The 15,318-nt window shown below is 50.8% G+C and overlaps 1 protein-coding gene across 1 annotated transcript in view; it reads right to left on the bottom strand.

The window, feature by feature from the left end:
• The window catches only part of KCTD16 (potassium channel tetramerization domain containing 16), a 41,102-nt gene continuing 25,784 nt past the window's right edge, over positions 1 to 15,318 (bottom strand). The window contains exon 3 of the mRNA XM_425217.7: positions 1 to 5,069. Within this exon, the coding sequence (XP_425217.2) occupies positions 4,618 to 5,069 (452 nt within the window). The 3' untranslated portion in view covers positions 1 to 4,617. The remainder of the gene's footprint in view (positions 5,070 to 15,318) is intronic.

Genomic DNA, 15,318 nt, shown 5'->3' with positions numbered 1-15,318 from the left:
TTTGTCTTTGGTTGGTTTTTATTTACCAATAAAACGATACTACAAAACATGGGAAACATCTGCTTGAAATACAGACTGCAGTCACACTGCCAGCCTTTAACCTGCTGTATTTACAGATCTCCCCGCCCCCTCAGAGGAGCTTCAGCCTCTTCCTCCTCCTCCTCCTCCTCTGGGCACTGCTGAGCTCAGTGCTCTGTGTTGGGGCACAGCAGTAACTCAGCCCCACTGCTCCGGCCATGGGGGTCAATGCCACCGCCGGGCAGAACGGTTGTGGGTCCATCAGCACAGGAAAGAGATACACGTGTGTGTGTGTAGATACGTCTATATATAAGTGCTTTTAATTATATAGTTGTAAGGCAGATTAAAATTATTTTCTGACACTAGCTGGTATCAAAGGACACCACTCCTACCTCCCATGCACTTTGTGCAGTGTGTATGGGAGGTAATTAAGTCTGCAGTAATTATCATACAGGTACTGCAATCCAAACAGCCTCTGCTCCTTCACATCCACCCTGTGAGGCTCCTGCTTGCACCCCTGGGCACTGCAGCCTCCAGCAACGTGGGGCTCTGTGCTGCTGCCCCTTGGCATATGGGGGCATCAGGGGAGGTGGGAGGCAATCAGAAGCCCCCAAACCTTCTGTGTGCTGGGAGGGAGAGGGCAGGACTGCCTCTGAGTAGGGCTTCTCTCATTACCACTGGATTGTCCTCACCCTGGCTGCCAGCGAAGGGCAAGCTTTTTATTTCTTTGCACATGAAAAGAAATGAAGACAATAATGTATTCCAGAACAGTTCCTCTTCTCCTAAGAATTATTATCAGGGAGCTGGAGCCCTGCTAATTGGCTTTGTTCTGCAGCACCGGGTGGCTGCTGCTGGGTCCTCATGAGCACAGCCCCGCAGCCGCAGACCCTGTGGCACAGCCAATGAACCTGACAGCAGCACCCGGTTCTGGATGGGCCTCCCCGAAGATGAGCACACGGTACTCCCCAGTGCTGCTCCAGGCAGCAGTGCAGGTGGTGCAGTACAGCAGTACAGGAGGTGCAGGTGGTGCAAGTGCAGTTGTGCAGTTGTGCAGGAGGTGCAGGTGCAGCGGTGCAGCAGTGCAGGAGGTGCAACAGTGCAGGAGTGTAGGAAGCGCAGCAGCGTGGGAGGTGCAGATGCAGCAGTGCAGGAGTGTAGGAGGCGTAGCAGTGTGGGAGGTGCAGGAGCAGGAGGTGCCGTCAGGAGGGGCTCTGCTGAGGAACAGCCAAGTACCAAAGATTAAGAATAATTTTAAACCCCCCCTCAGAACACGCAGCCACACAGGCGCTCAGCTGCTGCTCTTCGAGCTCTTCCACCCCAGCATTTCTGACCCCATTGGAGTCGTGGTGGTGCAGAGCAGTGACCCCGAGAAACCGCGCAGGGAGGGGATGAATGGAAGCCCACATCCAGCGGCTGCCACCCGGAGTGGCCCTGCAGGGGGGTATAGAGGTGGGCCACCCCCAGCCCCAGCAGCTGTCCTGGCCCTGGAATGTGACAGAGCCTTCCCATCACAGGGTGTCTTGCAGAGCACAGGAAAGCTGTCATGGTGTTCTTGGGGATGCTCCATCAGGTGAACCCAATGCAGCACCAGCTGTCCCAGATGAGCTGCAGCTGTGACGGTGCTCCCATCTCTACTTAAGGTGGGGGGAGGAGGGCTGCAGCTCACAGTTGCTCTGTGCTGCTTTCAGCTTCTCAATGGTACAAATGGGGCAAAACCAAAAACCTTGGGGGAGAGTGATCTCCATTCTGCAGGGACCTGGTACATATGGAGCAATGTGGAATCACAGCGGGTGAGGAGGCACCCATTACAAATTTCTGTGTGTATGTGGCAGGTGAAGGGCACCAACTCACTTAGCCCTGCCTGTACTCTCACAGAACGTGTGCACAGAGCGGCACTGACCAGCTGCACGTCTCACCCCCGATGCACAGCACTGACAGCTGCACTCCCACCAGCACACTGCTAACACCCACCCATGCAGGACCCATTCCTGTACCATCACTCTGTGCTTATTGGGCTACTAAGGCAGAGCTCAGCTCTCTGCCACAGAACCAACCCCTCCCTGACCCCCCAGCACCTCCCCACGCCCTCCAGAGGGACACGGCCCCCAGCAGCCCCCAGGCCATGCTCGGGCACTGCTGTTTCCCCCCATTTCCATGCTCTCTCTCGGTGTTATCTGTCCCAGGGAAATACAGCAGGCTAAAAGCTACTTCGTTGTTGCTGTTGTTCTGTTTTTTTTTTTTTTTTTTTTTACATACCACAGTAGAAACAGTAACTGAGTTATATTTGTCAGAGTCACAGCAGTGTATGCGTATTTGCTATTCACAGACCGCAGAATATTGCCAATAACCTCACTGGTGGGGACTGACGACACGGAGATACATGCATTCGTGTGAGACCACAACCAATGATGTCTATACTGCATTAAGCACATTCATTGTTAAACACCTTCCAGTCAAATCGGTTCCTTTACATTTGTCGTTAAAACTTTAGTTTTTCTTCCACAATTAAGCACAAAATAACCTGTAAACAAGTTGACATTACACTTATATACAAGTGAACCACGTCGGAGAGTAGAAGAGGTAATTCGGTGGGTGCCACTTAACCTACATCGGTGTGCAATAGATGGACTCCGCTGCAGCGAAGTCACTGCGTGCCATGTGAGGTCCGGGCTGTGGGGTGAGCAGGGCCAGGGAGGCACCGCCGCAGCCCCCACCCCCACCACGGCCCCAGAGCCACATCCCGTGCTTGGTCATTGCTATAGATTAAAATCTGCAATAGCATTCTTACAAACTGATTTGTAGCTAAGTGATATCGATGCCAAGAAAAATAAAGAATGTCTTTTTATAATATAAATAATTTAAAAGTGCTTTTTTTTTTAGTTGTCGTTGTCGTTGTTCTTTTACTATTAATCTACAAAACCCCGCGGGGGCATAATCTATCCATAGGACTGGACAAGTAGTTCGTACCATGGTACACATGGGGCTGACATGTCAGGGGCTCAGAACACCGCATGCAGCAGCGCTGTGGGGCAGGGAGGGGGAGAGGGGGGGTCCTTCCTGGGCCTGGGGGCACTTGGGGGCACGGGGGGGTCCCAGCTACCACAGTCACTGCCAGCAGGGCAGCCCAGCACTGCCCTCTGCACACAACTTTGCAAAGAAAGGAAAAAAACGACTTCCAGGCTGGAACTAAAACCCCACAGCCTGTCCACCAGAGCGCTGTAAAGCATCCTTGTGGTGCGTATAGGAGAAAAATATAGGGGAAACATATAGGGGAAAAAAATTATTTGGTCCACATAGGTCCACGTGCACCCTCACCAATACCCTCCTGCAGCTGCACCATGGATACCATGCTCTGTTCACGCAGCCCTTACGATCCTCCTGGCAAACCAAAAGCTCCCTGATGTGGGAACAACAGAGCCCTGCAAGCACAGAGGAACCCCTCACTGAAACCGCCTTAGGATCAGCAGAGATAACTTGTGCACACTGACATCATCTCCCATGGCGGTCTCAAATTCAGGAGCTCTGGAGCCTGGAAGATGCTAAATAAGTCTGAGACAAGCTGCCCATCCCAACCAGCCCCATATCTGTCTGTCTCACTCTTTTTGTGCTGTCTGACAATGGATGATTTCTCTGAGCACCCCAGGGCTCGTTCCTCCCTCTGCAGCGGTGCCACTGTGCACCCCTTCTGCAGCCCCAGGGACACTCCATGCGGTTCATTTCCAGTTCTCTGGAACGCACACAGCTGGCACAGCACTGCTGCTGACCCAGAGACCCATTCCCTGCCAGTCAGAGCATTAAGCATGTCTCAACAGGCTGATCATCTCCAGTATTTGCTTCCACACCAGATGGGAGCCTCCTGTGCCTGCCCTGCCACAAGCATGGGCTGAGCCCACAGCCCCCACACAGCCTGGGGGCACAGCGAGGGCAAGGGACAACGAGAGAGCACCAGAAACACATGGAACACAGCAACAGAGAGCCCTATCCCTATCTGCAGGGAAATGCATTCACTGTGCCTCAGAAAAGGGAAAGAAGAGAGAGAGACAGAGCGAGGGGGTTCTGCTGCAGCCCTCAGAGATTGCAAAGAGCCGACCATCCACAGCTGCTAACAGCGCTCTTTCCTGAGAAAGTGCAGTGATCAGGAGGGAGCCAGGCAATGTGTCAGCAATATATACTGATATATATATACATATATATACACGGAGATGTATATACACACATATATATATATATGTGCACGCCCACATGCAGGTGCTGAAGGCAATGCTGTCCCGGCACATTGCCCTCATGGCCCTGCTGCCCCCGGGCACGGAGCTGCACACCCCCAGAGAGCAAAGCAGTGCGCGCTGCCGGCCCTGTGTGCCCTTAAGGTACTCTGCTTGCGTAAGACTCAGAGTTGACAAAGAAAAACATTTGTCATTGTGCTTCCACAACTGGAAAAATATCGTTACCCTACGACTATAAATGTTAAGGTGAGATAGGCAAATTAGGCAGTACTATAGAGATGGATTGTTTCTTTTGTGACCTAACACATAATTACTATCGGGAATCATTTCCGTATCACTCCGTATCCCACTGTAATGGCAATGGGTACCATCCCACCTATAGGTGGTACTTCCGCAGCAGTTCCGACTGCCAGGGATGCTTTCTTTCTGGAAACCTGTCTGGGATTTTGATCTTGAGGAAATCCTGGATGCACTTCTCCAGCTCCTCCTCGATGGAGAGCTTCTCCTTCACCGCCTTCTTCTTGCTGGCGGTAGACTCGCGGGAGCCCGAGGTGAGCGTCCGCAGCAGGTCGCTCTTGCGCCGGCTCTCGGAGTGCTGCAGCAGCAGCACAGGGCCCTTCTTGGCCGGGCGGTCCAGCGTCTGGATGTTGGGCTGTCGCGTGACGGGGCCGCAGATGACGGTCTCCTGCGGGGAGCTGCCCTCCGACTGGCTGTCACAGCTGGACGTCGACAGCTCGTTGCAGGATGTGCCGCTCTCACCCTCCTTCTCGCCTTTGCCATCCTTGCAGCAGCAGTCGCAGTGGGACGAGGCCCAGCGGGACGGCTCACCTGGGGGGAGAGAGCGTGGTTAGACCCTGCTGGCAGCTCCCTGAGCCCACAGTTCCCCTGGAGCAGAGCCCTCAGGGCCATCAGTGCCACAGTTCCCGTGGCTGCCCCTTGATGGCACTGCCCCATGCCCTGGGCACATTTGGGATGCTCAGCAGGAACGGATGTGCTGATGGTGCAGGGTGGTGGTTAAGCAGCTCCATGAAAACTGAATTGTTTGGGGCTGATGGCTGTGGTGACTGAGGCCCTGTGCACAGCCCTGCTCCCTATACTCCTTGCACGCACTTCCTGGAGCCATGCGTGTGCCCAGCGGCACAGAGCACCAGCACAGTGCGGTGGTCTCATGGGAACAAAGCATGCAGGGAATGCCACTGCCTGCCCAGGGCAGTGCTCACTGCCACTGCAGCCTGTGCTCACTGCGGCTTCATGCTTTCATTGGATCCAATAGAACTACTTGTTATTTCTGAAAGTAACAAATCAAAGCCACATCTCTGAATTGGATGCTGCATCAGTGACATCCACCCTGCAGCAGGAGGGACAAACAGGGCCCTCTACAAAGGCCACAACTGGGTATCGCAGAATCGCAGGATCATAAAGATTGGAAAAAACCTCCAAGATCACCAAGCCCAACCCCAACACATCCCTGTCATGCTCACTGAATCACGTCCCTAAATAGAAACCCAGATTCATCAGATTGGAGGCCGGGGGAACAAAGCATAGCTCTGGAGCACTCTGCCCTCAGACCAGCCCTTTTGCAGCCACAAGCACAATGCACATCAGCTGTAGAAACAGGGAAAGAAACAAACAGCTGAAAGCCTCCTCCTGTCTGTTCCTTGCTCAGTGGTGGAAGAATCTCCCAGTCTGTGTCCCTGTACCTGAACTGAATTCAAGGCTTTTTTTGGGACCTGCTCTTTGACTTGTCTGATGAAAGTCAGTACTGGCCAAACTGAAATTCCTCATTGTTTGCTTGGCTGTGACAAAAGCATGGAACCTTCCACCATGCAGCCCCCGTGCCCATGTCTCATCTCACATGGGGCGGCCCTGGCACCCCCAGTGCTTCCAAGCAGAGGCATATGGCACATGCACCGTGCACAGGGCACAGGGCAGTGCAGGGCAGCGCTGGGCCCCCAGCAGCCCCCATCCTGGCAGAGATGCACACACTGCAATGTTGTGACCACATACTTCAGTAATTACCGCCTGCCTGCTCAGTGATGCTGGGATAAAAGGGGCTCATTAATCCCAGCCTGGCTCTGCTGCCTCTCTCCCTGATCTCAGAACATTTCTCTCCTACTGCCTTAACTATAATTATTATTAGAAGGTTCTGAAGCGGCAGCAAAGCCTCTGATGTGTAGCTGACACACAAGTGCCTGCCGCATGCTTCTCCTCTCCCTCTTAGAGCAAATGCTCTGTGAGCTGGGAATGGGAAACCTGAGCTGCTGAGTGCAGCAACCCCATGGGCAGGGAGCACTCATGGTCCAAGATGTGCACGGGGCCTTCAGACCGAAAGCAATGAAAATGTGTCGGTTTTTGTTGATTTTTGTTGTTCTAGAAATGGTGCCAACTCCAGCACTGTACAGTCCACAGCAGACACAGAGCTGGAATTTTGCAACCTGAGCGTGGGGAACATGGCCCTATGGTGCTCCTCCTGGTCCTGTCCCTCAGTACAGCCATACTGTTATGGGAATGGAGCTTTGCAGGAACGCTGCCATGTGCCCAACACCACTCCACAGTGTGGCTGCAGTGTGTGGAGCATCTGCTGCCCACCCGTATGGGCTCTGAGAAGTACAATTTGTGCCAGCTCACCAAAACATCAGTTATTCAGATGTGAGTGCCACCAGTCCCCAAGGGACCTCACAGCAGAGTGCTGTGAACACACAGCAAGTGCTGGGCCACATCCCCGCATGGCCCCAGCAAGAGCAGGAGCCCTTGAGCCAGCCTTGAGCCCACGAGTGCCTGGTGAGCAGGGGCTGAAGGGGTGGGCACTCCCTGGGTAAGTCCTTGCTACTGGCACTGCCTCCTGGAGCTGCGGTATTCCGAAAGCAGATGGTGACTTTGATGACATTTGCACTGGGAAAGCACTCAGATCTTCACCAGCTCCCTTCGTTTTGACATCTATCTTGTAATGTTAGTTTTAATACCACTTTACGTACAGTCAATTTTCTTTCTAGTTTCAGATCTATAAGACTCATAATGTTGTGATACTTCAGAATGAAGCTGCCACAGATTATCAAGATCACCGAGGCCAGCCTTCAGCCCACCCCACCATGCCACTAAGCCACTAAATAGAACTTCAGAATCGGTGGCAGTGGGCAGCCCAGTGCCCCACATCCCACACCTGCCCCTCCCAGCCCCAGGGCTGAGGCACTGAAAACTACCACATTAGGTAGTTTATTCAGGTCAATAAAGCCTGGATGACCCAGGCCTGCAGACAGGTGATGGTGGCCCAGTGACAGTTTGATGTAAATCACTCGTCCATGCAAGCACAAAGCCTCAAATGGGTTTTGCATCCATGCATGAATTAAAGGTGTTGTGATTGATGAGAGACCGAGGTCTAATTGGTGTTTTAATAAATACATTCTGAGTTGGTAATCTAGGCAGATCTGTCAGCGGAAAATACCACTGTCCAAATAAAATTACCAAGGTAAAGCTCAGGAACAACGACAAATGCCATGCAGTAATTGGCTCTGGTACCAGCACTGGCAGCAGGATGGATGTGCAGCAGATTTATGTGCATTTTGGATCAAGGACTCTGAGTGCTGTTTCATCAGACAAACAGGCCAGGGGAGGCCCCAGCAGCAACAGCACTGCTCTGAATGCGTTCATCTGCACTCTGGCTGACACCATCCAAGCTGCCTTCTCTCCTCCACATCCTGCTCACTGCCAAACTCACCGCCAGGCTTTGAGCTGCTCTCCACAGACATCTGGCTCCTTCCCAGTCCATTTTAATGCTTCTAAGTTCTGTTTTAATGTGCTTTTACCATGTAAATTTTCTGATGTGATGTAAAAACAGCAATGTTTGCTGAGGTCCCTGTGTGGGGCCTAACCACGAGCAGGGTGACACAGCCCCAGCCTGCACACATACATCAGCCTCCACACACGCTGCCATTTATCAGTGCTCTCATGGTCATAGAACCACAGAACCATTCAGGTTGGAACAGACCCCTCAGACCCCCAGCCCAGCCCACCTCACCATGCCCACCGACCATGTCCCCCAGTGCCACATCCCCACGTTATGGAGCACCTCAGGATGGTAACCCCCAATCCCTGGACAGCTGTGCCACTGCTGATCACTCTTTTGGAGGAGAAACTGCTCCTAATATCCAACCTGAACCTCTGGCTCCCTATAGCACTCTGTGCTTGAAATGCAGCCCCACTCCTTTCCAAATACTGCAATTGGAAACAATATTTGGCCATTAGGACTGTGGCATTTATCTTCCTTCAAGAGAATTGCAGTTAAATGAAAAAATGATGCAAAAGTTTTCTTCCACCAATAGTATTTACCCTTCCTGCCCTCTCTCAAACATCCCCAGCTTGTTTAAGTTGGGTGCACCAGGAATCAGCAGCTGCCACTGCAACATCTTCCCTTACATCCAGCCCTGCCTCCTCTGGTTTAAGATTGTTCTGTATCTTTATTACTGTGGTTTTAATATCTCATCTTAATACAGTCTTGTTACTTAAAATTCATACTCCAGTTCTTGAAAGGGAAGTTGGAATAAAGGAGCAGGGGCTGCCCTGCCCAATTGGACACAGACCCCCAGGTCAGGGCCCAGTGTTGCAATGCAGGTGGATCGTGGATTGAATCCTCAGACATTCAGCACCAACATGCTCCTGATATCTATTAAGAAAGGAGTTAAAATCCTCCATTAATTAAAACGGAGGTAAAACCAATCTAGGCTAAGCAATCAGAAAGAACATCCCTCTCAGTGCCCTAATTTTAGAATTACCCACACAAGCACTGCTCCAGGCTCCCCCAGTGCATAAAGCAAACATTCAGAACTGGCTCAGTGTCACAAGGCACCACGGCCCCACTGCGGGCACTGCCGGCCCCACGGCCCCACCAGCCTGCACTGAGCTGCTGCAAAACACCACGAGATGCACACACATATAAGTGCATGCACTTGCACACACACAGGTGGAAACTCGCCCCAAGGTTTTCCTTTGTTCTGCCCTTCACCATTTACATTTGAACTTGAGCCCCTTCTAAAACCTGTTTAATTAGCAAAGACAAAGCACGCGGGTGTCCTGCTTCTGGAAGACTTACGCTGCAAATTGCCAACAGATGGTTATGATAATTTGGGAGCCACAGTTTTTGAATTTTTAAAAATTAGGACTCATAACAGATAAATGCTCTAGAGATATGAAGGCATCATGTCAATCTATATTGTTCCAATTAATTGCAATCAATTGCTAATTGAGAGCTATTTTAAGACTTGTCATTACTTTGGACATAATGTGGAATAATCTGTGTGGATCCCTTCACCTCCTGCAGGTGCCATCAGTGTGGAGAACTCTCGGGAAGCAGAAGATGAGCAGCTCCAGCAGCCTCCTGGCAACCCTCTGCCTCATGGGCAGAAACGGCCAAGTGTGCAGCTGTGGATTCCAAACCTTCAGAAATGGGGCACCTCAGTCTCTTGTTGGACTTCTGCTTGCAAAGCTTTCTAAAGTGGCAGCTTTGATGTTACTGAACAAATACATCTGCCTCCTCTTTGGGTTTCCAGATGGCAGCAGCATCTCTTTGGGCAGCTGGAGCCAACATCTCCAAGGACAGCAGAGCAGTAAGAGTGGCATGGTGCTAAAGGCAGGAGGGGAAGGGGAGCCTGATTTTTTTTTTTTTTTTTAATTACAGTATGGGGAAGGGTTGTCCAAAGACATATTGCAGATTCTAAAGAGAATTTAGGAAACGTTTTGCTTTGGCAGGTAGAAAATATACCAAAATAAACCCATACTTGGATGATGCATTGGCAATGGCAGCACTCGGACAGGGCTCAGCAGCCTCCAGGTACCGGAAGGACACAGCAGGAATAGCACTCTGGGCAGTGGGTGTGCACAACGGTGTGCTATGAACCATTGGAATCATAGGATCATATCATACAACAATGAAATGGTTGGGATGAAAGGGACCATATAGCTCTTTCGGCCCCACCTCTGCCATGGGCTGGCTGCCCCTCCAGCTCAGGCTGCACTGGGCCCCATCCATGGCCTCGGGCACCTCCAACTCTGGGCAGCAGTGCCAGGGCCTCACCGCCTTCTGAATAAAGAATTTCCTCCTAACATCTGACCTATATCTCCTGTCTTTCAGTTGAAAGCCCTTTTCCCTTGTCCTATTGCTATCTATGTGTAAAGAATCACCCTCTTTTTTGCTTATAGGCTGCCTTTAGTCACTGAAATGTCTGAATGTGAAGACAAAATGAAGTCCACAGTGCTATTTGCACAGCTGCGCATGTGCCAGTGTTGGGACACAAGGGTGCTTTTCTGGTCACCAGGAATCAGTGCAGCAAGAGGACAGCTGTCTGCAGAGCTGCCAGAAGGGTCTGCAGTGTGCTCCTCACCCATGGAGTGCTCAGTGTCGTAGAGAGTTCCACGTGGCATAGCACAGCAGGGGCTAATACAGAGCTCAGTCTTTGCTGTTGCACTGCATTTCCAATAGCATTGGACCAAGCTCCACTTTTCATAAATGGCTTCCTCACAGTGGCACTGCATGGCTCTGGCACAGCAGCCGGTTATCAGTGGCTATCCCCACTGCTCGGCCCCACTGCTTCATGGCTCCATTGCTCCATGGCCCCACTACTCCACATCCCCACTGCTCAGCCCTGGCTAACATCACAGCTACACGGCAATCAGGGCACATGGAGGCAGACCTGCATGGCTACTGCTCATTAATTATCTGGAACCCAGATCTGAGAAGCAGCTCTCTGAGACAGCTGCGCTGAACAAAGTGGGGATTGGAGCCCTCAGCACCCGGAGCTGATACTGCACTTCAGGAGGATGGGAGAGCCCTGTCCAGAGGGGCACACACTTGGTTTTTATGAGCTATTTAAGACACTCTCTCTGGAAGCTTTTATTTTTTTTTCCTGTCTGAACCTCATAAAACAGCCTCCTGCTCTGTGGAGATAAATGTGGTTTATATGAGAGAAGCATTCCCAGCCACAGTGGGTTTTGCCTTAAACCCCGTATCTCGCAGTTTTATCTTGCTGTGGGTTAGCTTGGTTTATTTACTATCCTATAAGTGGAGAATTGAACTTTAGGAAATGAATGGCGTGGTTTATCCATTTTAGCATCTAGAGCATAGCACTTTTACATTAAATGAATGCATGCAGCAGGAGACCCTCCAGACACGGCTTGGAACAGCCCAGCACTTTGCTCGCAGCATTTCCAGCAGCAGCACCAGGCTGATGCACACACCCACACCTGACACTCCAACATAGGCTCTGCATGGGGCCAGCACAGCGCTGAGCAGGTCTCCATGCCCCATGGCACAGTAAAACCCTGTTTCCATATACAGCCTCTGTTCTGCATTTGTAGGAGAAAATAGGGTTATTTTTGTTCTTTTCTGCAGAATCAAAAAGATTATTAGAAATTTTCTTCAATACGTTTCTAGTGGAGGATGAAAAAGCTCCTTAGGGATTGTTTAGTGGCTCCTATTGAACTCTATAGGGTTTTAGTGTCATTTACGGAGAGCCTGCTGCTATCTGCATTATTAAATCCCATATAACTTCTTCATAAGAAAGTAGAAAATCTCAGTGATTATAAGGCCAGCATCTCTGTAGATGAGAAATGTTCTCACAAGAAATCTCAGAGCATTACAAATGTATTCAAAATAATAACACCAGAAGGATTTTTCTACAAGCCATAACGTGGAAAGCATCGAACACAGGAAAATGGGACTAAGTGTCCTTTGACCTCGAGGAAACGTTGGAGATGGAGCCCTCAGCTCCATCACAGCCTGATCCTATCCCTGTGGAAATAATGTGAGCATTGCTACTGACTGAAGGGACCTCAGAGGAGCACAATGGCTCAGCTGTAGCATGGTGTGCACACACTGCTTCCTCAGAAGGCACTGTGCTTCTCCTCTGCCTGGAAGCCAGCAGAGCCCATCACAAGGCAGGCTGAGTTGGGAAAAAAGTACAACAGTGGATGGCAGCGCGGCATCCAGCCTTGGATCTGCAGCAGCACTGTGCTGCCCAGAGCAGGTCAGAGCAGGGCTGTGCCTCCAGGCTCTGCTTAGAGAGTCAAAGTGTCACAGAACGGCTTGGCTTGGAAGGAACCTCAAAGACCATCTGGTTGCAACCCCATCTATTGCTGCAGCCCAGGACACAGCTGGCTGAGCTGTGAGGGCACAGTGCCGGCTCACGGCAGAGTGCCACCCACCAGTAAGGCAGGCACGGCAAGGCAGCAAAAGGAACGGAGCGCTGCCAGCCAGCAGCTCACACGCACGCTCTGCCTTCTCACAGCCTTCTCACTGCATCCGAGAGCCATAAAATAAGCACCAAAGTAATTTACTTCTGCTTCAAGGCCCCTTTACAGAGTCAAAGTGATTGATGGGGCCCCGGTGCACATGACCGACAGCTCCTTAATATTTAACAGCAGTAAAAAATAGTGCACAAATGATGTGTTACGGAGTCGCTTTTGGCCTACAAACACATTAAGGTGACTCTGCGTACATTGCAACTGCTCAAATATTAATCATTGAATAATTTAGGCCGTGAATTTATTTGTTTAAAGAAATTCTTCAGCAGATATATTTGTCCACTGTTGTGCAAATCCATATTTATGATACAGCTATTGGTCTAACATATGTTTTCCAATATCCTTATTTCGGGATGGTTGCTGTAAGAATCAAACCCAGCACTGGGAGTACACCCATCTCTTTGGGCCCCACTCCCCCACACTGTGCCAGGTGTTGCTCTGCCCCCCACTCCACACAAGCACTGCACTCACCCTGGCAGCCCCACACCCAGAGCTGTCTCCAGCACAAGGAACCCAGCAGAATCATCTCCCCACACCCCATGGCACCGTGAGGCTCACAGCAGCATTTCGCTTGTTCCATTTTATTTCTTCAATGTGAACCTGCTGGCAGCACTGGGATGTTCACCTGGAGCAAGAGCTTTCTCCTAGGTTGAAAGTGCTGCTAAAACCACCCCAAAGACTGCTCAGGAGACAACTGGAGGTCCAACGGGGCTCAGAGCAGAGGGGTCTCCTTGGGGCAAAGATCCTGGGAACTGTTCCCAGCCTGCACCAGCACTGCACCACTCAGACAACAAAATCAGAACTGACCTGCAGCAACAGCCCATGGCAGCTCTGGGAGTGCTGGCATGGGTAGCTGGAATTTGGGGAAGTATGAGAGGTCCCTGAGCTCCCTCCCATCACAACAATGAGGCTGGTGTTCTGGTAGGAAAATACAAACTTGATTTTATGTCCCCTGGGAAATTCTGCTAAGCAATTTATCATGCAACTGATGAAACTGCAATTTAACTTCAAAGCCCTGAACAGCATTAAGGACGCCTTGCGTTCAAATGAACAGTAAAATATTCGGCACCTGAAATTATGGTAACAGCACATAGCACTGCTCCCTAATCACCTGGTGTGGTGGACAGCTGTGGGGCTGGCACCCAGTGGGCGGGCACAAAGCCCTGCATGGGCTGAGCCTGCAGCCCCCAGGCAATGCCTCCACATGCAGGTACCCGGAAGGAGGGGGGAGGAGGGGCAATAGGAAGCAGTGCTCAGCCAGCAAGTGCTGATTAGTACAAAGCCACCTCTCATTAGTAGCATGAGCAGGAGGTTCTGCTCTCCCTGAGGCTGGAGGAAGGAAGGGGACAGACTCTTTAGGAGGGTCTGAGTGATAGGACAAGGGAAAATGGTTTCAAACTATAATGGGAGATTTAGATTGGATGTGACTAAAAAGTTCTTTACGATAAGAATGGTGTTATGGGCACACTGCTGAAGAACAATTTCCAGCACCATTGCAGAGATTTGTGATTAAACCAGACAGAGGATAGCTGAAAATAGCTAAGGTGATGCTGTGCACAGCCAAGCTCCCTGGCAGGCGTGTTTTATTTCAGCCAACCAGCAGTGATGGCAGGAATTCAAGCTTTGCAGGTGTCCAGATAGGAGCTCAAATCCCCTCCTAAGCCTCCATGCAATCATGGCACACAAATTGCGCCCTTTCCACACTGCTCAGATTTAGGAAGGATTCGTGGTTTTCCTATTTCAGACGTTTTGAAAGACACAAACGGCTGCTGTGCGTAAGATGGAGTGGCAGCCAACGACATTTGGGTCCTTGAGAGTCATATGTCCTCCAGTCTTCACCTCTATGATTTCTGTGTTGTTTTATTGGCTCTTTTCCTGGTTAAGAGGAATCGGAGTGGCAATCGTGCATCCTATCACTGCTTTCTAAGGAGCTCTACAATTACATATTTTAATTAATGTTCTTGTTCCATTCAGAAAAAAACTTTGGTTTTAAAGCTGTTTTTTTTTTTTGCAACCAAATCACATCTGCACCACAGAGGGAGAGCTTTCCTGCTGCAGCTTGGGACAAAGATCCAATCCCAAAGAACACCATCCAGGAATGATAGCTTTCCACAGCAAAACATTGGATCGAGGCCATGCAAGCAGAGATCCACCCCTCCCAGCTCTCCTGCAGCCACGGGGCTGCAGCAGATGCCGGTGGCAGCAGGCAGTGCCCACAGCTCCCCATGGTGCAGAGCCCTGCGGTGCTGGTGCAGCCACGGCCCAACCCCGACAGTGCCGAGAGCCATTACTTAATTGCTTTGATCTGTGCTCTTCTGAGATCTGTGCACTGTAATTATATCCTTGCTTTAAAAAGAATGATGGGGGAGAAGAAGTGTTATTTTGATGTTTTAGTGTTTGTTTCTCAGCAGCATGTGCTTGAAGGGAACTACAGCGATTTATCTTCCCCGATGCCTGCTCTCTACATCTGAAAAAAAAAAAAAAAAGGGAAGAGCTGCTATGCATTTGCATCTCAATTTTAGCTCAAGCAACGTGACAAGGATTCAGCTAAATGCATTGGCACAGTTAGCAAGGAAAGCAGCTGAAGTAAACAAAACCTCCAGGGATGCCGATGAAAAAAACACTGAAACCCGGACCTGCTCCTCATGGTGCAGGAAGCCCAGCATGGGGGTGGGACCCCAAGTGCCCAGAGCCCGGCCAGGATCCAAAGGCACTGCACTCGCTGCTGCTGGGCTGAGTGTGTGGTCACAGTGGGGTCGCAGAGCCCCCAGGGTTTGTTGCACAA

This window comes from Gallus gallus, chromosome 13, assembly GCF_016699485.2.
Source record: "Gallus gallus isolate bGalGal1 chromosome 13, bGalGal1.mat.broiler.GRCg7b, whole genome shotgun sequence".
NCBI classification, from domain to species: Eukaryota; Metazoa; Chordata; class Aves; order Galliformes; family Phasianidae; genus Gallus; species Gallus gallus.
The sequence above is the reverse complement of the archived record's forward strand: the minus strand, read 5'-3'. Positions and strand labels throughout refer to the sequence as shown.